General features: G+C 53.6%; 1 protein-coding gene across 3 annotated transcripts in view; it reads left to right on the forward strand.

Annotated features, from left to right (window-relative positions):
• Positions 1 to 16,095, forward strand: part of Pak6 (p21 (RAC1) activated kinase 6) — a 33,199-nt gene extending 17,104 nt beyond the window's left edge. For all 3 annotated transcript variants that reach the window (XM_059261141.1, XM_059261139.1, XM_059261138.1), the window contains 8 exons: positions 6,652 to 6,860; positions 7,697 to 8,377; positions 11,308 to 11,805; positions 11,953 to 12,086; positions 12,337 to 12,463; positions 12,559 to 12,684; positions 13,257 to 13,391; positions 14,445 to 16,095. In XM_059261141.1, coding sequence (XP_059117124.1) covers positions 6,657 to 6,860; positions 7,697 to 8,377; positions 11,308 to 11,805; positions 11,953 to 12,086; positions 12,337 to 12,463; positions 12,559 to 12,684; positions 13,257 to 13,391; positions 14,445 to 14,612 — 2,073 coding nt within the window. In that variant the 5' untranslated portion in view covers positions 6,652 to 6,656 and the 3' untranslated portion in view covers positions 14,613 to 16,095. The remainder of the gene's footprint in view (positions 1 to 6,651; positions 6,861 to 7,696; positions 8,378 to 11,307; positions 11,806 to 11,952; positions 12,087 to 12,336; positions 12,464 to 12,558; positions 12,685 to 13,256; positions 13,392 to 14,444) is intronic.
• The last annotated feature ends 1,947 nt before the right edge of the window (positions 16,096 to 18,042 follow it).

Genomic DNA, 18,042 nt, shown 5'->3' on the forward strand with positions numbered 1-18,042 from the left:
GACACACGGACAGACTGCTCACAGTGCACAGGTGGACTCGCGGACAGACTGCTCACAGTGCACGGGTGGACACACGGACAGACTGCTCACAGTGCGCAGGTGGACTCGCAGACAGACTGCTCACAGTGCACGGGTGGACACACGGACAGACTGCTCACAGTGCACGGGTGGACACTCGGACAGACTGCTCACAGTGCACGGGTGGACACACGGACAGACTGCTCACAGTGCACAGGTGGACACACAGACAGACTGCTCACAGTGTATGGGTGGACACACGGACAGACTGCTCACAGTGCATGGGTGGACACACGGACAGACTGCTCACAGTGCACGGGTGGACACACGGACAGACTGCTCACAGTGCACAGGTGGACACTCGGACAGACTGCTCACAGTGTATGGGTGGACACACGGACAGACTGCTCACAGTGCATGGGTGGACACACGGACAGACTGCTCACAGTATAGGTGGACACAGAGATAGAGCAGGCCCATGGAATCTGATCCGGGTTTAGTCCCCATTCCCACCCCGCACACATACACAGTCATTTCCTGTTTCTGTGATCTGCTCCCCTTGAGCCTCATCTAGATGGTGAATAACGATGATTCCTTCCTTGCAGAGCTGCTAGGCCTCAGAAGGGACCTAACAGGTACTCACAAACACCTCCTGCCTTTTCTAATTCTGAGTCTCCAAACCCGCTACAGTCCCTGTCTGTGACCCCAGGCCTGTGGCTCCCTGAATCACGGCAGCTCCCTCCTCCTGAGTTTACTGGGTAGGGCAGCACTTCATCCATAAAGCCTCTGCCAGGGACTGCCATACTCCCGTCTGCCAGGCTCCCTGCCAGGGGAGCTTCCTTCTCTAACTGGTTTTGGCTGGAGTCATCCCTCCCAGCACTGGGCACCCCGCTCTGATCCGGTCATGGGTCAGAGAGCTGGAAGGTAATATTGAAAGTACTCCGTAAACACCATCGTGCATTCCTGGCCTGAGGTCTGATCCTCAGCCAGCCTCCCTGTCCTGGGTTAAAGCTAGTGCCTGGCAGAAGTGGAGAGGCCACCTCATGCCTGTCTGTTTCTATGTCAGGTCTGAGGCTACAGTCTTCCTCAGGCTGGGCAGAAGAAAGTGTGGTCTGTGAGGAAACTCCTCCCTTGCTCCTCTTTACATCTAGCTCCTCTCTGGATGAGCAGAGGAGGAGGACGCAGAGGTGGAGTGACAGACAGTTAAAGGTGGAGTGTGGCCTGATTTTATTGAACACCACAGCCTGTGGTAAATGCAGCAAGTGCTCTCTCAAGGCTCTTGGAAATGTGTGGGAAGGAGGCCCTAGAAATGGCAAGTCTCATCAGCCGTTCTTCGCAGAGGACGTTGGTGTCCCAAGTGGTTCATGGAGACTGGCAACACTGGCTGTCATGGATCCCTCTTACATTTAAAACTATTTTGGGGGCTGGAGAGATGGCTCAATGGTTAAGAGCATGGACTGCTCTTGCAGTTTGGTGCCTGGTACCCAAGTCAGATGGCACACAACTGGATATACCTCGACTTCCAGGAGATCCAACTCCTTCTTCTGGCCTCTGAGGCCATGTACCTACACACAGGTACCCACACATGCACATACATAAAAATAAAATAAACCATTATAAAATAGATAAAATATTTTTGATACACTCCTATAATTCCAGCACTTGGGAGTCTGATGCAGGAGGACCAACAGGAGGCCAGCCTGGGCTACATCCTAAAAACTCTGCCTAAAAACCCAGGTTGTTTTCCTTAGACGAATGGACAGGTGGCATAGGAGAAAATCCCCACAGTCCCACCAGTTAAACTCAGCAATTCTTTTTTTCCTACTACACTGCCAAGTGGCGGAGGTGAAATTTTAAGTTGACCCCTTATTCCTCCTGTTTCAACAAAGGAAACCTTGATGGTTTAGTTTGCCTCTGGGATCCAGGAATGCAGACAGGTTTGGGCCCCAACATGTCAGCAATTCCAGAAGCCATCGAACTTGGGCCCAATATAGTCATCACATGAGACTGGGGAGGGGACAGCCAGACTGTACCCTCCACCCCGGCACCTGCCACCAGCGTTACGATTTTACCTTTCTCATGTAGGCTATGATCTGTATCTAGTTAATTTGAGGGTGTGCTGTGAGATCATTTCCTCAGGTTCATTTCCCCCACATGGATATTTAATTGCTCCAGCTATATTTACTGAAAAGATCATCCATTCCCACCATATTGCAATGTCACCTTTGCCATAAATCAAGTGACCTCATCTGAGTGGCTCTATTTCTGGATTCCTGCTTCTGTCTGTGCCTTGCTCTGTTTGTCAACCCTTGTGCTGTTTCTACGGCATATTAATTACTGTAGCTTTATGATAAATCCCAATATATATTTAGTATAGTCCTCCAACTTTGTTCTCTCAGGCTGCCGAGGCTATTCCTGGTTCTCTGTTTCCTGCACATTTTAGAATCAGTGTGTCAGTTTCTGCCACAAGAAATGTGCTGAGCCTGAAATAAGTCTGTAGGTTGATTTGGGAGTAACTGACATCTTCACAGTGTGAAATCTTCAAAATATGAACAGTCTTTAATATCTCTAATGTTTTATGGCTTTCAATGAGAAGAGATTTATCCCTGTGTGCTTGCTATTTTTAATGTGAAATGATAAATAATGCCATTTCCTTTCTCTCTTTAAAAAAATGTATCTTTATCCTATTTTGCATGTGTACGTGTGTGCTGCATAGATGTAAGTGCACCACTTACATGCAGGAGGCTGCAGAGGTCAAATGAGGGTGTCAGATCCCCTGGAACTAGAGCTCCAGGTGGCTATGAGCTGCCATGTGGGTGCTGGGAACCAAACCCAGGTCCAGGTCCTCTGCAAGAGCAGCAATTTTTGTTTTGTTTTTCAAGACAGGGTTTCTTTGTGTAGCCCTGGCTGTCCTGGAATTCACTCTATAGACCAAGCTGGCCTCAAACTCACAGAGATCCACAGAGATCTGACTGCCTCTGCCTCCCGAGTGCTGGGATTAAAGGCGTGCACCACCATTACCCAGCTCAGTAATCACTCTTAACCACTGAGTCATCTCTCCAGAACCACCACCTCCTCCTCAAGACAGGGTAACTAGCCCAGGCTGGCCTCAAACTCACTGTGTAGTGCATGCTGGCCTTGAATTCCTGATCCTCTGGTCTCATCTGGGATTATAGCTGCTACGCCCAGCTCTATTTCATTTTATGTTGAAATTCAATGAACTTTTATTTATGTTGACCTTGAGTTGAGGACTTTCTAAATTAATTTGGTTGTTGCAGACTCTTCTTCTGGTTTTTCTACTTTCACAAACACACTGTCCCAAGCACGGCTGGCCTGACCACATTTTGGATGAGTCCAAGTGGCCTTCCTTTAGGTCCCAGGTTTCTCATTGTTTAAGTGATTAGCTGATCTGAATCTCTATTTCCTACCCAAAGCTCCATTGACTGCTTCTGCCAGCCTCCAACCTCCACAATCCCTTGGGTGCTGGTCTTTCTCCTCGTGTCTCTCCGCTGATCTAGAGATCTTGTCAAGGAGTAGCTGGTAGGGTGAACTCCAGAAGGTATGGAGTCACTGAAACCACTTAACACTGCCACCTTCCCTCCCCATGAATCCTATGCGAGAGCCAAGAGCTGATCTATTGGTTGGCATGGGGGAGTTGCAGAAATCAGGGTTCTTGGAGGAAGACCTCAGCCAGTTCCTTTGTGGCTCTGGATGGTATTTTCACCTCTAGAAAATGTCAGAGCCACAAAGGAAGCAAGTGAGTCTGTATCTTTTGTTGTTGTTGTCGTTTTTTGTTTTTGTTTTTGTTTTTTGAGACAGGGTTTCTCAGTGTAGCTTTGCACCTTTCCTGGATCTTGCTCTGTAGACCTGGCTGGCCTCCAACTCACAGAGATCCGCCTGGCTCTGCCTCCCAAGTGCTGGGATTAAAGGCGTGCGCCACCATGTGTCTGTGTCTTAGTTAGGGGTTGTATTGTTGTGGTGAAACACCATGACCAAAAGCAAGTTGGGGAGGAAAGGGTTTATTCAATAGCTTACACTTCCAGGTAACGGTCTATCACTGAGGGAAGTCAGGACAGGAACTCAAACGTCTGGAACCTGGAGGCAGGAGCTGATGCAGAGGCTATGGAGGGGTGCTGCTTATGGGCTTGTTCCTCATGGCTTGCCTAGGCTGCTTTCAGAGATGGCGCCGCCCACCATGGGCTGGGCCCTCCCCCATCAATCACTGATTAAGAAAATGCCCTACGGGCCGGGCGGTGGTGGTGCACACCTTTAATCCCAGCACTCGGGAGGCAGAGCCAGGCGGATCTCTGTGAGTTCGAGGCCAGCCTGGGCTACCAAGTGAGTCCCAGGAAAGGCGCAAAGCTACACAGAGAAACCCTGTCTCGAAAAACCAAAAAAAAAAAAAAAAAAAGAAAAGAAAAGAAAAAAAAAAAAGAAAACGCCCTACGGCCAGATCTTATGGAGGCGTTGTCTCAGTTGAGGATCCCTCCTTTCAGATGGCTCTAGCTTGTGTCACATTCACATAAAACTAGCCTGAAGAGTCCAGGAGAGAGGGTCTGCTGAGGGGCTGTGGGGATTGGCTTGTTGGCCGAAGCAAGAGGCAGGGGCTGAAGCAGTCCAAAGCGTCTGCACAGTGGAGACGTGAGGTACAGTGTCTGGGGCCCAGAACTCAGAGCTTTAGTCATGACCCCTTGAGAAGTAAATGAGAGGGGAAAGAGTTTGACATCACTCCCAGACCCAAATCTTCCCGAGTGCCAGTGTCTGAAGACCCCAAGCGCAGGGACGAGGGGAGAGAGAACACAGCTAGAGAGATGGCCAGCATCTACGGGAGTCTGTTACTCTGTGCTCCCTGGCCTTGTGAGCCGTCTTCACAAACACACCGCTGGACAGACAGGAACACAGAGGCTCGAGTTGCTGGGTAACTTGTTCCAAGTCACTCCTATTTAGGGAAGAGATTCTCTACAGCTGCAACTCAACGATGCATTTCAATGTAAAGTCCTCGGTCTGTAAGGGTCCTGGATACTGACTCTGCCCTTAAGGAGGGTTAGAGGGACTGATCTTCTAAGGGTATGCCATGGACTCCACTGCCTTACACATGGCGAGTTCTACCACCTTTTCCAGTGGTACCTATTGTGTGCACATCCTCTCCAGAACCTACCAAAGTGGTGGGGGAAATTCTGTTTCTGGAGCAAGAACAGCCAGGGACCGCAATGACCCTGGCATACCAACTCTTGAGCTGGACGAGGGGTCCAGGCATTCACGAGGAGAAACAGGAGAGGCTGTGTAAAACAGTGTATCTGCAGTCCTAGCTACTGCAGAGACGGAGGCAGAGGGATACCCCTCTGGGAAACACAGAGACAAAGGCACACTGATTCATTTCCTTTCTGAAATGTTTTGAGCTACTTCATATTCAAAGACTCAAGTGTCGTTCATCAATATACTGATGCCGGCCTGGGACTCTCTAGGACTGACTAGGACACCTTTGGAAACTCCTCTGCCCTCCAGGTTCCCAGTTTCCCCCTCTCAGGTCTAGTCATACTATCCTTTCCAAGCCCACGTCATTCCCATTGACAGAGTTCAGTAAAGAAAGCCTCGTGCAAGATCAACAAGGTGTGGGTTGCAGGCTAGACCACAAGAGACATTTTGTGCAGTGCCCCAGAATAGGATTAAAGTCCACAGGAAATGGGTAAGTGGGACTCTGTCTTTTCTGGAGAACTTGACCTGTAAGGTAGCTACCCTAGCCCTACCCAAGGCTGATCTTTTGACTCCACCCTTCCCAGATTAAGGCAAAGTGCATGTTCATGAGGAGGGCCCTTCTGGAGTGGCCAAGTGGTATGTACGATACCCTCTCAGCCTGGGCAATAGTACTGCAAACTGACTGGTTGGCTTCTTGTTAATGTCGCTTTAACAGGTTTCCTGTCCGTCAGGCAGCAACAAACCAGAGTTGAATGTGACAACATTTTTAACGTATCATTTGCTTCAGTTTGCTAGTTTTTTTCACATTTACGGAGTCGGGGAGGGGGCAGTTTAGACAAGGTCTTATTATATAGTCCAAGCTAGCCTCAAACTCACAGCAATCCCCCTGCCATAGCTTCCCAAGAGCTGGGATTACAACCATGTAACACCATGCCCAGCTCACGTTTATGTCCTTCAGTGAGACTGGTTGAGATTCTCCTTTTCTTGTATTCTTAGTTGGCTGAGAGTCAAGGTCACACTTGCTTCACAGACTAAGTCTGCCCACCTCCTACCCATCTGCCCTCCTTTTGTAATTCTCTGACATGGATTGATGTTTGTAATGAGCTTTGGGTTTTAAAAAACACTCCTTGGCAGGCGACTCGGCACAAACAGGAAGGCAGACACCTCTTTTCCTTGCTTGTAGTCTGTGTTGGCTTATTTATTTATTTAGGTATTTATTTTATTTATTTAATTTTGTATTTGCGGTACTTTTGTCATTTCTAAAACTGTTCTGCTGGGAGCCAGCCATTCCCCTGAGGACGTCTGGAAGACAGTGGGGGAATCTCCAGGGACAGAGAAGTTACCCTGAGGGAGATACACAGGCCTGAGCCTATACCCAGCGCCCACTGAGCCATCCCAGTGTCCCTGGGACCAGCTCAACTGACCCTCCTCTTACAGGCACCATGTTCCGCAAGAAAAAGAAGAAACGCCCTGAGATATCAGCCCCACAGAACTTCCAGCACCGTGTCCACACCTCCTTTGACCCCAAGGAAGGCAAGTTCGTGGGCCTCCCCCCACAATGGCAGAACATCCTGGACACCTTGAGGCGGCCCAAGCCCGTGGTGGATCCTTCTCGAATCACGAGGGTGCAGTTGCAGCCCATGAAGGTAAGGGAACAGGCCTATAACCTTGTTCAGCCTCTCCCACTCCACAGGAAGAGAAACCCCAGAGGCACCTGGAGGGGCCACTTGGGTATCAGAATCAAGTCTGCCATCTCAGTCCTCTGCTAATCAGCTTTTCTACCTGGGGAGAATATTAAGCCAGGTGTGGAGGCTTTTGATTATAAAGAAGCCCAGCGCTTGCCAGACTGAGGCAGTCTTATGGCAATGAGTTGGAGGCCAGCCTGAGCTACAGGGTGAGGCCCTGTCTTGAAAAAAAAACACCCTCAAGCCCACCAAAACTAATTCATTAATTCAAATTTCAGTTAACAACAACCTTTAAGAATGTCTCCTCCACCATTTAGACCTGTGACCCCAGAAGAGTTGCAGCTGTCCCAGACCAGAGGTCACAAATTTAAGAGTTGGGTAGGAGTTGGGATCAGGAGCCCCCTTGTAAGGTGGGATGTCGGGGAGGGAGGAGGCCCCAGAACTGGTTTTCTCAGACATCTCTCTGGAGACCATGGGAAGAGCTCGAGCCTGAAGCACCTCTCCTGAGTTCTCCGGCTTCCTAGACTGGCCTGGCCACCCACTTTTCATTCTGGCCCGACCCATAGCTACCTACCCGTCTGTCCTGCTGACAAGGGCTTTCTCCCTGCATCCTTATAGGCTGCACAGCGTGGGCCTCACCCACTGTGAACACAGACAAATGTCTGGAAACCTAATGGATGGGTGGGGTGATAACGGAGGTGTGTGGGTAGGTATTCTTTCCCAAGGCCCTCAGGCAGGCTCTGAGCTACCCTCTGCCATGAAGGGGCTGCCTCCCCACACTCTTTTGTCTTCCACAGACGGTGGTACGGGGCAGCTCAGTGCCCACGGAGGGCTACATCTCAGGGCTGCTCAACGACATCCAGAAGTTGTCAGCCATCAGCTCCAATACCCTGCGTGGACGCAGCCCCACCAGCCGGCGGCGGGCACAGTCCCTGGGGCTGCTGGGCGATGAGCAATGGGCTGCCGACCCAGATATGTACCTCCAAAGTCCTCCGTCCGAGCGCACTGATCCCCACGGCCTCTACCTCAGCTGCAATGGGGGCACACCAGCAGGTCACAGGCAGATGCCATGGCCGGAGCCACAGAGCCCACAGGCCCTGCCCAATGGGCTGGCTGCCAAGGCACAGTCCCTGGGCCCTGCTGAGTTCCAGGGGGCCTCTCAGCGCTGCCTGCAGCTGGGTGCCTGCCTGCAGAGCTCCCCACCTGGCACCTCACCCCCTATGGCCACAGGGAGGTGTGGAGTGAAGCCTACCAAGCACAGCTCGGAGGAGGCCCGGCCACAGTCCTGCCTGGTGGGCTCAGCCGTCGGCAGGCCGGGTGGAGAAGGCAGCCCCAGCCCTAAGAACCAGGAGAGCGGCCTCAAGCACCGGCTCTTCCGAAGCATGTTCCTGTCCACCCCCGCCGCCGCTGCCGCCGCCGCCGCCGCTGCCACAGGCTCTGCAAGCAGCAGCAAGCCGGTCCCTCTGCCACAGAACAAGGTACGTCCCCTGGGTCTTCCTCCTGGGGTCACTCCAAGGAGGACAAGGAAGCATGCCTAGCAGACAGCTACAGGGCAGTAAGTACCAGAGATGCCAAGCCTGCCTGGCCCTCCCCACTTACTGGGTCAGGAGAAGAACGTGAGAAATCAAATGACCATCTAACCAGCGTGGCCTCGGCTAACCACGGTGGCCTGACTTCACCATCCGAGTTCATGTCTTCCAGAGGCTTAGCACGTGTGAGTCACAGGCTGTACGCCGCCGCCGAGTCATTTCAGGTGGAGCGGAAACCTGTGACTGACATTCCGATCCTCTGAGGCCCGGCAGTCCACCGGGAGGATCCTTCTTTAAAAGCATTTTTAACCAAAAGCTCAGGCCAGAACCTCAAGACCACAGCAGGGATGTGCACCCTGGCCTGGAGAGGGCAGGGTCTCTCCACCTCCCTGTTTTGGGAGCTCTGTGGAGCCCCCTGCTTCCCTGAGGACTGCAGGGGGATTCTGGGTAGAGCTGCCTACAGCCACCACCCCTTTTACCCTCCCTGTTCTCCCCATAGCTCTTTCTTCTCCAGTGTGGTACAGAAAGACCAAAGGGTCAAAGAAGAATCCGGCTCCGGTTCCCACTTCCACAGTGGTGAATCCGGCTCCGGTGAATCCGGCTCCAGTTCCCCCTTCCACAGTAGTGAATCTGGCTCCAGTTCCCGCTTCCACAGTGGTGAATCAGGCTCCAGTTCCCGCTTCCACAGTGGTGAATCAGGCTCCAGTTCCCCCTTCCACAGTAGTGAATCAGGCTCCAGTTCCCGCTTCCACAGTGGTGAATCCGGCTCCGGTTCCCACTACCACACAGTTCCCACTTCCACAGTGGTGAATCCGGCTCCGGTTCCCACTACCACACAGTTCCCACTTCCATAGTAGTGAATCAGGCTCCAGTTCCCACTTCCACAGTGGTGTGTGCTCTTCTGCCCCTCCTTAGTTTTCCAGTGTCCCTGGAGGGGCACAGCTTGCCAGAGAATGTGTACTATGCGAATCCATGGGACTGACTTTGCCCCAGAACTTGGAGTAGCAGGACAGGGGAAGGAGGGGAGGGTGTCTTGGCGGTGGCATTCCTTGGCAGGCAGATTAGCATGTTTCCACTTCTCACCTGGCCTGCTCCTCCTGTCTGCAGTGGCAGTAGCACTCTCTCCCATCCAGCAGGAGATAGCCTACCTGAGCTCGCACTAGGAACTCCAGTGAGGCAGAGGAGCAAAGCAGGGCATGCACTCACTCAGAGCCGGCATCCTGCCTCGGCCTTCTGGGCTCCTGGATCTTGTGTACACGGAGCTTTGCAATCATGGTGGATAGTTATCATCTAACTCTTGAAAGACAGGTTGAGCATGAGGGTTTTTAGCCAGGCCTAAGAGACGGCGGCTGACAGTGAAGAGGGAGGGCATTGAGAGCAAGCCGGATCCTCTGGTGTGGTGATGCTGTGGTGATTGATGGTCTACCCTGAACTGGAGGGTGACCTGAACTTACAAGGTCTCTGCCAGCTGAGGCACCGAGGAAGCTTCGTGGCTTCATACATTCGAGCCCTTCACGTGTCTGTGAGCTTAGGGGTCTCTGGAAGGGAGGCTGTGACCTGGGAGACATCCTCCACTGAATTAAGGTGCAGCAGGGCAGGGCATAGCACCAGGGAGGTTAGGGTCACCTGATCCCCCATGTCTGCTTGGGTGGGCTGCAGGGGTCTGGAGGAAAGGGGTCCTAACACTGAACTGGGCACTGACATCATCTGCTTGAACTGCCATTCACCACACTGGCCCTCCCCACTCACTCCTGAGAACCCCTGTGGGCCACTGTGTGTGCCAGGGCACGCCCACAGCGGAAGCAGTTTGTGGTAGTCACAGGCCCAGAGACAGCAGGGTTCCAAATTCAGGGGAGCAGTTCCCTTCGAGGCATCTCGGCAGACTTTCCAGATAAGTGTTCTCTCACTGGGGCTCTTCAGCCATCACTGTGTACCTGCTAGACTCCCTGCAAGGCTGGGGCCCATGCTGGGGAGTGGATCCCCAAAGCCTGAGAGTGCGAATCTAGAGCAGGAAAGCCTTTGGCGGGACCTAGATTTGAGCGAGTTCAGTGCTAAGGCCATGTGCAAAGCCAGTGAGTGTTAAGACATCTGTCTGTCTCTGTGATGGACTTGGGGACACCCTAAGCAGCCCTCTGTGTAGCCCCCAGCCAGCCCCTCTCCACATGTTTAAAAACACAAGATCCTGGAGGGGCTGGGGAGGGGAGGGCTCCTTTCACTCCAGTGCTAGCTGGAAGGCTTGAGCTCAGAAAGGAGGGAGGGTTTCCCTGGCTTTCGGGACGGGCTCCCCCTCCTCTGCCTCACCCCCGACCAAGGCTGTGGGACTAGCTCCGGGATTCCTTCTCCGAGGGTCCCTTGGCCAAGAGCCTCTTGGTGGGTTTAACCCCCTAGATACACAGCCTCCCTGTTCTACGCACAAGCAGGGCCGCCAGACCTCAGCCAGGGCTGCCACACCCCAGCCAGGGCTGCCACACCCCAGCCAGGGCTTCCTCCCTGTCTTGGTTCCAGAAGCCAGTCACAGCTACCCACCACCCCTTCCTTGCTCAGGGCCTCTTCCACTCACATCAGGGATCTCACAGTGGCCTGAGGCCTGCCTGTCAGTGGCCCAGGAAGAAATGTCCAGCTAGAGGCCACCCCAGGACCCTCTGTCTTTGTCTTCTCTGGAGCAGTAGAGTGGATATAAAGAGATGCTCTTGGGCCTGTCACCTGGGAGCTTGGGGGTCTGGTTAGACTCAGCTTCAGTTTTCACTTCGTCTATTTAACCGGAAGCCCTGGGTGCTCCTGCTGGTGTCCAGGCCGCAGTAGCCAAACCTGCCTCTAGGAAGCCTGCCTGGAAAATTCCCTGACCACACCCGTCATTGTGTCTTTCCTTGTCTTCACAGCTCAGCTCTGCTTTCCGACCACCGCGAAAAGATTCCTCCTCGAACCTGGTCGCCAAGGCCCAGTCCTTGCCCTCGGACCAGCCCACGGGGACTTTCAGCCCTCTGACCACCTCGGACACCAGCAGCCCCCAGAAGTCCCTCCGCACAGTCCCAGCCGCTGGCCCGCTTCCAGGCCGGTCTTCTCCAGTCGGCTCCCCCCGCACTCGGCACGCTCAGATCAGCACCAGCAATCTATACCTGCCCCAGGACCCCACAGTGGCCAAGGGGGCCCTGGCTGGCGAGGACACGGGCGTTGTGACCCACGAGCAGTTCAAGGCTGCGCTCAGGATGGTGGTGGACCAGGGTGACCCCCGGATGCTGCTGGACAGCTACGTGAAGATTGGGGAGGGCTCCACGGGCATTGTGTGTCTGGCCCGGGAGAAGCATTCGGGTCGCCAGGTGGCGGTCAAGATGATGGACCTCAGAAAGCAACAGCGCAGGGAGCTGCTCTTTAATGAGGTGGGAGCCAGGTGGGACCGTCCGCGGGGCCGTAAGTGTGCAGTGAAGCTGGGCACCTGGGGGCAACCTGGCAGGACGGCAGGGTGGCAGGGGGGCCTGGCCATGGGATACTGTGCCAGGCACTCAGGCCTCTCTCTCTCCCCTCAGGTGGTGATCATGCGTGACTACCAGCACCTCAACGTGGTGGAAATGTACAAGAGTTACTTGGTAGGCGAGGAGCTTTGGGTGCTGATGGAATTCCTGCAGGGCGGGGCCCTCACGGACATCATCTCCCAAGTCAGGTGGGCAGCTGAGAGGGCTGAGCTGAGGGAGGACCACCCCGCCACTGCCTCGGGCCCATAGGGCTAGTCACCTTAGACTCCCTGCCTATTTGGGGGTAACTGTGACTCAGTGGTCTTAGAAAAATGGTTACCGCCTGCTTAAATAGGCTGCTTGGGAATTGTAGGGCCCTTTGCCTGGGTCTCCTCTCCACTCAGCCCAGCCACCCTGATAACTCGGCTCTCCCATGGGTGGCCTATCTTCTCTGTCCAGGCTGAATGAGGAGCAGATTGCTACTGTGTGTGAAGCTGTGCTTCAGGCCCTGGCTTACCTGCATGCCCAGGGTGTCATCCACCGGGACATCAAGAGTGATTCCATCCTGCTGACCCTTGATGGCAGGGTAGGTCCTCCCTTTTCATGTCTCAGCTGTCCCCCCTATCCTCTCTAGCACCCCCTTTCCTCCTGGTCTCTACCCACTTCCTTTTCAACTCCCAGGTGAAGCTCTCAGACTTTGGATTCTGTGCTCAGATCAGCAAAGATGTCCCCAAGAGGAAGTCCCTGGTGGGAACCCCATACTGGATGGCTCCTGAAGTGATCTCTAGATCTCTGTATGCTACTGAGGTAACTATTTCCTCCACCTCCAGGCCTCCCTGGAAAAACTTAGGAACATGTAGCTCCTCTGTCTTGTCCCTCTTAATGGTTCCCACCACTAATAACCCCAGTTCTGGAGTATCCATTTAACCAGCATCTGTCCCTTGCCCCTCTTTTGAGATAGGGTCTCTCTATGTAGCCCTTGACTTCCTGGGACTCATGTAGACCAGACTGGCCTTGAACTCACAGAGATACCCCTGCCCCTGCCTTGCAAATGCTGGGACTAGAGGCCCTCCCCACCATGGCCAGTCCCACCCCCCCTTCGATGGAGTCACTCTTGCGTGGACCTCACCGCCAGGAGCAGGCCCTGCCACACACTGCTCTCTTCAGCTCACGGCCACAGTGGCATACGGCCAGCGTTCTCCATGAGGGATGGCTTCTATGGTCTCTGGCCACTCATACAAAAGGGGTCTGGCCATAGGGCAGCTGGCCAGGGGATGAAGGAGGCAGACTCACTAAGGAGACTTGGAAGGAGACAAGATGCTCCATCCAACACACTGCCACCAGACCCCAGCAACAGAGTCAGGGCTATTCTCCTGCAGGTGGATATCTGGTCTCTGGGCATCATGGTGATTGAGATGGTGGATGGAGAGCCTCCCTACTTCAGCGACTCCCCCGTTCAAGCCATGAAGAGGCTCCGGGATAGCCCCCCTCCCAAGTTAAAGAACTCTTACAAGGTCAGTTGTTATGCAAGCTGTGAACTCCCCGGCCTCATACCCCGAGCCCCTTTCTCCTGAGATAAGATGATGGGAACATAGGCTTCACGAAAGCAGAGGGTGTATCCCCTTGGTCTTCTTCCACATGACATCTGTGCTGGGTACAAAGTCACATTTATGTACAAACTCCCACGTTCACGCCAACAAATTCCCACCGGTAGCTGCAGCAGGAGAATCACTTCTTGGCAGGCTCTCGGCAGGAACCCACCCATACTGATGAGGAGGAAGAGTGAGGACCCCAAGAAGGAATCCAGAGTACAGCTCCTTCCACCCTGCTTGTCCGGAGCCCCATACCAACACAGTGCCATCACGTGAATGGCTTGTCCTCTTGTATGACACATCCTGACCACAGCTGAGCCAAATACCACTACAGCTTTCCCCCTAGAACCAGTATACATACTTAATGTAATTCACGCTCTCCTGCCAAATCAAATCCCCTGCTGGCTGATTGGCACAGGACAGCTAAGTGGTACTGCCACCTGGTGGCCTAAGCCAAGAAAATGTCCTAGAGGATTGAAGCGCAGTCTCTAAATGGCTCCAAGACAGCTTGATCCTTGGAGACTGCTGTGCTAAGTCTGAGATGAGCAGGTCCAGAAGAGCGCCCATCAGTGAACTGCCCCAAGGAGGCAGCCTTCTATAGCATCCTAAGGCAGCCTTTTAGATCTGGAACTGGAGCGCGGATGCCAGTTCCATGCCCCTTTCACAGAGCGGCAGAGCCTGAATGCCAGGAGCCCCCCCCCCCCGCGCGCCCCCCGAAGCAGGCAGGGGTAATGGGCCGTGTATGGAACCCAGCTCCCCAGAGTTCCAGACATCCTCATTCTGTTGCTCTGCAGCTCCCATGACAGGTGAACTGGCCTCCTTTTCCTACCTCATAATCCAACAGTCAGTGAGCCTGGGAGGAACCAGGCAGTAAGAAACCAGAGAAAACGAGGTATAAAACAGTGGGAGCCCCACAGCCAAGCCGCAGGGAAGCGACTGTGAGCCAAGGCTTCCTGTCACTGTTCTGCTCCACAGATCTCCCCAGTGCTGCGAGACTTCCTGGACCGGATGCTGGTACGGGAACCCCAAGAGAGAGCCACAGCCCAGGAGCTCCTGGATCACCCCTTTCTGCTGCAGACAGGGCTGCCTGAGTGTCTGGTGCCTCTGATACAGCTCTACCGCAAGCAGACCTCCACCTGCTGAGTCCACACCCAGGGTGCACCTGCCGCCTGTGCCCGCAGGCGAAGGACACTGGGCAGCCGGTCCACTGGCAGGGCCTACCTGCCTTGTTCTCTCAGTATTCTCTCCAAAGATTGAATGTGAAGTTCCAGCCCTTCCCTCTTGCCCTTCTGCCCGCTGGGCCAGGCCGGACCTGCCCCCTCAGTCTCACCCCCCCAGCGTCCCAGTTGCCTTTGGGATGACAGTGACCCCCTTCTGCAGGTTTGGCCCCTTTGTTATTTGCACAGGGATGTTTCTAAGAAACACGGAGAGTGGTGCTCCTGGCCGCCAGCCAGCAAAGCCGACAGGCTGCTGAAGATTTCTAAAGGCAGTGTCCACTCGTGTCCCGGGCCACCCAGAGGGTGCATGCCCCATCTTCACACGGATACTCGCTCTTCTCAGCTACGGCTTCAAACCCTGGAGGCCCAGAGGGCCGTGGGGAAGGATTTATTGCCTGAACCCTTGTTCCTCCCTTGGGCTGACTTCTGGAAGCCCCACTTGCACCTGTCCCCCGTCTGTCCCCTGGCATAGCCTCTCCCCAGCAAGCCTCCACAGAACTGTGAATTGCCTGTGTGTAGGCCATGGGAGTAGCAAGGGGGAATCTTCTGAGAGAGAGTGTGTAGTTGATGGTAAAAGTGGCTCCATTTTTCAGGATGGAGAGAACATATTCTCATTCTCTCTCTCTTTCTCTCTTTCTCTCTCTCTCTCTCTCTCTCTCTCTCTCTCTCTCTCTCTCTCTCTCCCTCTCTCTGTCTCTCTGTCTCTGTGTGTGTATGTGTGTGTGTGTGTGTGTGTGTGTGTGTGTGTGTGTGTGTGTAAAGTCCCCCAAAGGCCCAGGCCTTTCCAGTTACCCACAGAGAGCGTCAGCAGAGCTCCCTGCCCCCCACAGTCTTCTTTTCTACCAAGCTCTACTCTGAAGGGACCCGCTTTGGGGGCCTGGTTTTCTGCCTCTCAAGTCTCGTGTTATTACCTAAACAGCGAAGGGGTGTGTGTATGTCAAGTCTAACACATGCTGGGGCTGGCTCTTGGTGTGTCTGAGTTTCTCCCTACTGAGACAGGAGCCAGATCATCAGGGACCCATCCTCTTTAGAACCCTGGGCTGGGACAGGAAGGTGAACCACCTCCTGTGTGGGGGGGGAGTCCCTCATGCCAAGGGATGGGTACCTCCTCCTGTGAACCAGCTGCCCCTGTAGATGCTTACCTGCTCCCTTGTCCTCTCTCCCTCCCTTCCCACCTTCCTGGCTGTTGTGAGACAGGGAATGCCAAGGAAGAACTCCAGTATCTGGACCCTACCCAGATAATATTTTTAGATCCCTCTGCTCCCTGGTGACCTGCATTAGGGCAGAAAAAACAAACGTGCAAGGTCTTTTTCTAAGGGTCAGAGTTTTAAAAACAAAACCACCTTCCCTAGAAATGTTTGTGAATTGTTTGCACTTGTGCCTGTTTTAAATTAAACTGACTGTTCGAACCTCTGGGTTTTCCATTCTCTGGGCCTGAAGCCAGGCTTTTGTGGAGCCAGATGCCCTTGGAGAGGGTGCTTGGTGGCTCCTCCGTGGTCGCCTGAGTCCACAGAACACCTGCTTCTCTGGTGACCTGCACACCTAGAACGAGGGCAGAGGAGGAAGGAAATGGAGTGAAAGGCCCTAGGAACAGACGCAAAGGGGTGAGGGGGCTCTGACCCCTCAACTTTGGCTTCTCCCCTTGCCTGGTCCTTGGGCTGCCCGTGGAAAACTCCCCGAAACGTCTGCTCGAGAGAAAGCAGACCCTGTGCATTTCTTAAAACTGAAGGAGTAATTTCAAAATTTCAAAAGAGCGAGGAAGTGACCAGAAACCAAGAAACGTGGGTTCTAGGCCTGGGGTTGAAGGTGGGTAAAATTACCTTTTCACTGCTTAGCTCTGACAGGATTCCAATCTCCCTTTTCTGAGCTCTACGCCCAAGGCCCTGCTCATCAAAGCCACTTAACTAGGCCTGAGGAGTCATATCCAGCCCCCAGCCCCAGCCATTCAGCAAGAAGCAGTCCCCTGCAGCCCTCTACCTCCAGGCTCCAGCTGTAGAATGGCTGGGGCCAGGGGCCGATGAGGGGAGGAAGCGCCTCCAATGAAGTGTGTACTTCCATCTTTTCAAAGGAAGCCAAGAGGCAGGCGGCGTGAGCAGGAAGGCACAGAGAGGCCGGTTCTCCAGATGGAATAACACTGGGTTTATTAGCTGCTCTTCCTCCCACTAGTCCTTTTCACGCATCATCCCAAAGGCATGTGCCAATGCCCTTCAGCCTTCCACACAAATCAGTACTGAGCGCCAGTGGCCCAGGTGACTCTTCACGATGAGAACAATAATATGAAAAGCAAAATACACAGCAAAATCTTTTCTACAGCAGGAGGGGACAAGGGGGGACCACAGCCTCAATGTACCGAGAGCTGACAGAGAAAGTTTGGGGAGAGTGAAGTGTACTGGAGTTCTCCATGGAGTCTGTGCCGACAGCAGGGCCCACAGCTCAGTTCAGACCGGAAAGATCTGCTGCGGTGTTCCAAAAACATCACTTGCCACCACCCAGCTTCCAGCCACTCCACAGACCACAGACAGAGATGCACCAAGGTGACGTTCCCCCAGAATACCACACCAGAACTGAAAAGATGACAGCACCCCCGACACACAACGTGTGAGCCAAACTTCATGGTGCTTGAAGCCAAAATATTTGTATTCTCACACCATTAAGAATGTCATTAAAATTAAACACAGTTGAAAATGGAATGTGAGCAAGGAAGGGTCAGAGGAAAAGCAGTATTCACTTGGAGTGTCCCTGCCCTGACCTCCTCTGGCTTTTCAGACACTGTGGTATTGTTTATCTCAGGGGACTGAGGAGAGGCAGGTGTGTGTGTGTGTGTGTGTGTGTGTGTGTGTGTGTGTGTGTGTTGGAGTGGGGTGGCAGATCTATCACCACAGAATGAAAAGCAGCTGTCATGAGAAATCAACGCACGTGGTCAGGTCAAGGCTCAGAAACCATAGGGGTTGGCAGCTCCAGCTGCTCTAAAGAGAGCAGGAACTCTCTCAACAGTGGCCTCGGCTTGGAAAATGGCTTGGGGTTCTTGGTAAAGGGATTCGGAGCACTTTTTACACCCAGTGCTGACTTTACTTGTACACTGTTCCTCACTTCATTGAAGTGAAGACTTCAAGTATCCGGATTTAATATTCTGCAAGAGGAACATGCTTCCTGGGTAAAATGCACACAGTGGGAGAAGTTACACATCGATGATCTCCGATAAAAGCCGAGTCTGGGTTCCCTGGGCGCAGCGAAGAGAGCTCAGAGGTTGCCACCAGGGGGCAGCAAGGATCACCGGGCTGGCGCGCGGCCTCGGAGCCTAGCCAGCCAAGGAACTGGGGAGGTGCCGGGGCTCTGCAAAAGCTGACTTCCTACCC

This window comes from Peromyscus eremicus, chromosome 4 (genome assembly GCF_949786415.1).
Source record: "Peromyscus eremicus chromosome 4, PerEre_H2_v1, whole genome shotgun sequence".
Lineage (NCBI taxonomy): Eukaryota > Metazoa > Chordata > Mammalia > Rodentia > Cricetidae > Peromyscus > Peromyscus eremicus.